At 24.6% G+C, this 6468-nt stretch overlaps 1 protein-coding gene across 4 annotated transcripts in view; it reads right to left on the bottom strand.

The window, feature by feature from the left end:
* Positions 1–1815, bottom strand: part of LOC118042659 (prolyl 4-hydroxylase 1) — a 10733-nt gene extending 8918 nt beyond the window's left edge. For 2 of the 4 annotated variants that reach the window (XM_073407627.1, XM_073407626.1), the window contains exons 1-3: positions 1600–1813; positions 1412–1459; positions 187–255 (exon numbers count right to left, since the gene is read on the bottom strand). In XM_073407627.1, coding sequence (XP_073263728.1) covers positions 187–255; positions 1412–1459; positions 1600–1663 — 181 coding nt within the window. In that variant the 5' untranslated portion in view covers positions 1664–1813. Of the gene's footprint in view, positions 1–186; positions 256–1411; positions 1460–1599 lie in introns of all 4 variants that reach the window. The other 2 variants (XM_073407629.1, XM_073407628.1) reach the window with 2 other exon arrangements.
* Between the last annotated feature and the right edge of the window lie 4653 nt (positions 1816–6468).

Genomic DNA, 6468 nt, shown 5'->3' with positions numbered 1-6468 from the left:
AAAAGCACATGATTTAGATGTTTATCAAACAAAATTGGATTAAGAACAAGAGGTTTACAATCATGAAGACCTATTACAGCCTCTACATATTGAAATAAAGCAGGACCTAGTAATGCAAACTACCAGTGCGGAGTAACTATCTATATTCTAGATGATAGTGAACATGAATATAGGAACCATACCAACCTCTTGGCAACTGAAGATAAGCATCACTTTGAAGTTTTCGCACTCTTTTAAATGATGGAAACTCGGTGCCTATATACAGTGGTTCAAAAGAAAATACACCACAATATTAGACTAGTTCTTAAACAATAGTCATGTATAAAGGGAACAAGAAACCCAACTTCAAGACCTGCCAAGATATTTCCCCACAACCACTAATTTGTAATACCACTGTCACTGTTTAATTTTTTCGATGCAAAAATCAAAATTATAAAACATGACGGAAATAATGATGTTATAGAACACATAGATTAGGTGCTCATGAAGAAACCTTAGATTGAGTCTAAAACTCAAATCAAATGCCCCCTGAACTGCTTTCAAAGAGCTCCAGCATCAACAGCATGGTGCTTTGTCATGTTCTTATCCTGCATAACCATAAAGAATTCCGGCAACACTCCCAGATTTCAATGGTAGTTAGGGATGGCAATGGATACCCATGAATTAGGTTTTGTACTGTCCACACCCGAACCTGAAATAACTATCCAAATCCAACTTGAACCCGAACAGGTATGGATTTTTGACAACCAAACCCAACCTGATCGGAATTCAAGTACCCATTGGATACCCATAACTGAACCCGACCTGAACTCAAATGCTATAATTTAAAACTATTTAGTCCATCTGTATTCTCTCCCCCTTCTCTGTGCGCACCAGTAATTCCTTCACGGTTCAAACTCCCTTCGACTGCTAACTCTTAGCAATATCCTTTCTATAATTAGCATGGTATACATGTATTTTTTTCAAACTACAAGGTTATTTGTTTATTTTGGGTCGGGTTTCAGGTCAGGCATACTAGCATCCATACCCAACTCGAAACCCAACTTTTAGCCTTCAGGTTTTATCCGAACCCAATCAGGTCTATAAAATTTATACCCATTCGGAGCAATTTGGGGCGGTATCCATCAGGTTCACGTGAAATGGCCATCCTTGATGGTATTCAATAGCTCAAATTCAAGTCAAAGGACAACACTCACTGACACAATATAAAAAAAACCTGGTAAGAATTAAATAGCAACTCCTTCCTTCCCATATTATCAATTAGGTTAAAACACACTGTTTCTTCTGAGCTAATTACCAGTAAGGTTAGATATCGTAGTCGAAAAGCAATCAAGAAATTATAACACAAACGTGATGATGATATGCTCCATTGACATTTAAAAAACAAAATATAAGGAAATAAGAAAATTACCATACGAGTCTTCCAGCTTTAGTATAAATGCTAATTGAAAGAAAGCACCTGCAAATCCCCAACCAAGATCTCCAACTTTCTCAGACTATTTATTATACAGATAATTGATGAAAAAAGAAAAATCTATCAAATCTTTCAAAAATAGTAGAGATCGTAGATTAGATTAGATTAGATAGATAAAATAATACCTACGATCATTCCAGCGGTGACAAAAGCTAGGAGTCCGAATACGATTTTCATGGCAGGGGCCATTGCCGCTCGTCTTCCCCCCGCAACGATCGCAGACAGAGAAAGAAGCGAGTGAGAGTTAGCTTCTCCTCTGGTCTCCTTCGATTGCCGGTCGTGTGGCTGACTTTTGAGAACAGATATAGCAGCAGCTCTTCTTTTCCATTTTCTTTATTATTATGTTAAATTAAATTAAATTAATTAAAACATTGAAAGTAACTTTTTTAACGAGAAATCCGGGTGCGCGGATTTTGCCCACCTGTGGGCTGTTCAGTAACTTTAGTCTACAGTACGAGGTAAACCCCACGTACAAGCCGCCATTATTTAAAATGTTGTTTTAAACCTTGTTATATAAAAATTTAAAATGATTTTTTTATTTTTTTTATTTTTTAGATATTAAAAATATTTTCTAAAAAATATCTTTTTAATATATTTTTAAATAAAATATTTGAAAAACAATTATTACCGTATTCTCAAATATCTTTTCATTTTATATTTGTTTTCGTAGTTTAATCATGTCTTTAAGAGAATGAATTTTTTTTCTTCAAATCTAATTTTTTTTTTAGTTTTTTAATTTTATTTTGCTAATATTAAAAATAAATTTTAAAAAATAAAATAATATTATTTTTGATGAATTTTAAAAAAATATTTTTAAAAAACAACTTTTATCACAATTTCAAAACATGATATATCTTTTTTTTTTCTTTTATCATCACTTATTTTTTAAAAAATAAAATAAAACTCATAATACATAACATATACGAGGAGTGAGGAAGATGATTAAATCAATAAAAAACATTTTTAAAAATATTTTTTACCATAATCTCAAATATGTTTTATCTTAATTTTTTATTATTATTTGTTTTAAAAAAAAAAAACTCATAATACATGATAACATATAAGGGAGTTAGGAGGATGATTATAATAAAAAAAAACACTTTTCAAAAACAACTTTTATCACAATCTTAAACATCTTCTATCTTTTATATATATATATATATATATATATATATATATATATATATATATATATATATATATAATTACTTGTTTTTAAAAAGAACAAATAAAACTCATAACAGTGGATGGTTAAATCAATAAATTGGATACAACCAAAGATTTATAAACCAATTGTTAAAGTAAAATAGCATCTTTTAATTATTGAATAGCTAAAATTAATTTCATTCGATCAATTGGATAAATATAGAATGTTAGTTATAAAAACTAAATTCAATTAATATAAGGTTTTAGTTAATGTTACTTTTTAAAAAAAGATACTTGAAACATGCCGTAAAATGTAGTTGAAAATTAAAATATCATGTTTTTTATTTTATCTGAAAAGAATATGATGTGTCGGATTAATAAATGAATGCCTCTCAAGATTCCCGACTTTGTTTGTTTTTATGTTTTAAAATCGTTTTAAAAAAAAAAGTTAATTTTTGTTTTATTTCGTTACTTTAAATTAATATGTTTTTGGTGTTTTTCAAATAATTTTGATATGCTGATTTTAAAAATATTTTTTTTAAAAAAATAAAAATATATATCATTTTGATGTATTTTTAGATAAAATACACTTTAAAAAGGAATCATATTTAATAATTATGCTTTCAAATACCGTGGGTGAGGACAAGTGGGATTTGTAGTGATGAGATTAGCAATTGTAGTTGCTTGAGGGTTTTTTTATATAAAAAAAATCAATAATTATTTATTTAAAAGTAAAAGAATTGAGTTGTTTTAGTATTTTTAATTGATTTTTGTTTTTATACTTATTTCAAATCATTATAAAAATATATTTTTTAGGTCATATCTTGGAGAAGGAATAAATACCTAATGTACCTTGTTTATATATCTTGTATACTTATTAATTATCCTTGAATATTGCATTTTAGCTAAATTTTTTATTATTTCTTATTAGTTATAGTTGATAACTTGTGTTATGTTTGGAATTAATTTTTTTAATATAAAAAAACATTTAATAGAAAAATTAATTAACTCAAAATATAATGTATATTAAATGATATTTTTTTAGTATTAATATGACAATATATTGAATAATATTTTTTAAAAAAATATTAAAACGAAGATATATTAGATGAACTCAAATTAATTTGTCAATTTTATGACAAAAATTATAAGACAATGATAAACCCTGTAAAAATTAAATTAAAATAAATTATAAAAACCAAATTCATAATCAATTTAATGTTGTAGAAAGAAATCGAAACAAATATTAAATTAAAAAAGGACAAGAAAAGATAATCATATTAATTTTGATTAACTCGTCAAACTCGCAACTTGGGTAATGATATAATAATAGCCTATATAGCATGCAAAAAAAAAAAATACAAAGCCTAATTTTTATTAAATCCAATGTTAAATGATGAAATAAAAAAATTAATTAAAAAAAGTAGAAAATAAAAAACCTAAGTCAACTCGGCTAACATGTTAATCCCGCAAATTGGTTAACAAGACTAATATAACTTCATAAAAATAAAATAAAAAAAGACCACGAAACTCTATTACCAATAGATCCAAATTTGAAGGTTGAAATAAAAAAAAAACTATATTCATGTTATTGAGATAACTCTACATGAAGTAATTTGAGAAAAAAACAATAAACCTAATTAAAAAAACATGCAATTTAAATCATAAAATCAAGATAACTCTGTAAAAAAAAATTGAAAAAAATTACATAACTTAATTTTCAACCAACATGTTGTTAAATGATGAAATAAAAAAATAATTATAAAAAAAAAGCAAAAAAAATAACCTAAGTTAAACCCGGATTAACCTATTAAAATTGTTATTTAAATCACGAGATCATGATGAATTCATATAAAGCAATATATATATATATATAATATATATATATATATATATATATATATATCAAAGATTAAAATCAAGAAAAAAAAACAACAATAACTCTATGAGACCAAAAGAAAAATAAATTAAAAAAATTACAAAACACAATTCTTAATAGAACATGACATTGAAGAAATTAAAAAAAGAAACTAAATAAAAATGAAAATTGGGTTGTTCCGAGAAAAAATTGAAAAAAATATTATTCTAGTGAAAATTACAAAAAGAAATTTAAAAAATTACGAAGTTGAATTTTCAACCAATCTAATATTTAAAGATGAAATTATGAGAAAAAAATTTATTTAAAAACAGCAAGTAAAAAATATGACTGAAATTAACCCGTATTAATCTATTAAATCTACAATTTAATCCACAAGATCAAGATAGGTTTATAAAAAACAAATAAAAAAAAAACTATAAAGCTTCACTTTAAATATATTCAATATCAAAAATTAAAATTAGAAAAAATATTAAATCCAAGATTGAATAGAAATTTTTTTACAAAACATGACCTTCAAGGCAACTTAATATTAGAATAAATTATTGAAAAAAAAAAACTAAAAAAAAATTGTTGAACAATAAAATATTTTAAAAAATACTATTTTGATAAATAGTATTTTATGATTTTATTGACCACAACAAGTATTGTATTATGTTTTGTTAATGATATAGCATTATCCGAAGCTCATGATGTATCGGTTACCTACAGTTTACTAATTTTGCCTTGCACTCTTATATATTTGTTATTTTAGAAACGTTAGATGAAACAATATCAAAATTACAAGGGTAATATAAAAAATAAAATTGTTATAATTTTTAAATTAATTCATTTATCATTTAAATTGAAATTAAATATTATAATTTAATTTAGTTATGGTAAAAAAATTGATCTAAAACATCTTATAAATGATTTTGACCATCCACTTTATCTCAGTGATTCTATTGCGGGCATGCAGGATGCCATTGAACTGGGTTACGTGGAATTTTCTTACCCTGTCTTCTTTATTTTCCTTTTCTTTTTAAATAACTTAAGGGATAGAATTTAGATTTTTTGGATACAATTAACACCATAATACCATACAGGTGATTTTTTTTAAATACCTTATGTAATTTAATTGATTATAATTTATTGATGATGTGACATAGAAAAAAAAGAGAAAATTTTTGAAATTTATGATAAATCATACAGAAACTTGTATTGACATTGATATTATATTTTGGACTAGTTACAGTAACCCTAAGATAACATAAAATTATAAAAATATTTAAAAATTACATAAAATAATATACAGGAACATCTTTAACGCACTCATTTACTATTTAATAAACATATTAAAATTTTAAAAACTAAAAAAAATAAAAAAGGAATATTGTCATAATCACTGAAATTAAATAGTAAATTAAACACTCAACAACAATTTTATCCATTTTTATAGTCTTTTTTGTTTTATTTTTGCGTTACAAAAGCACATTTAAAAAAATTTTAAATTTTTTTATTTTTTTGTTTTAAATTAATATATTTTTAGTGCTTTCTAATTATTTTGATGCGTTGATGTCTAAAATAATTTTTTAAAAATTAAAAATAAAATTTTAAATGAAAAACACTTTAAAAAAACAATTACAATTATACTCCAAAACATGTAATTAGTCAACTAAAGCATTTCAGCTACAAAAGAGGATTTCTAAAATATTTTTTTAAACACAAAATAAGTTTTTTTAATTTTAATTTTTTTTTAATACTCTTTATAATCTTATAACATCTTTTTTATATATAGTAAAAATAAATAAAAAAAACTAGCCTCTCTACGATACCTGGTACCAATAAAATCCACAAACCAAAAAAATAAAAAATCTCAAGAAATTAGGATTTCCAAAATAAACAACTAATTATTTGCTTAGCTCTCATCTTGATTAGGTAATAAAGAGACCTCCAATCATTGGCTAAAATATCCATGTCCATGATAACATCT

This window comes from Populus alba, chromosome 2 (assembly GCF_005239225.2).
Source record: "Populus alba chromosome 2, ASM523922v2, whole genome shotgun sequence".
Lineage (NCBI taxonomy): Eukaryota > Viridiplantae > Streptophyta > Magnoliopsida > Malpighiales > Salicaceae > Populus > Populus alba.
This window is presented reverse-complemented; position numbering and strand designations above follow the sequence as displayed.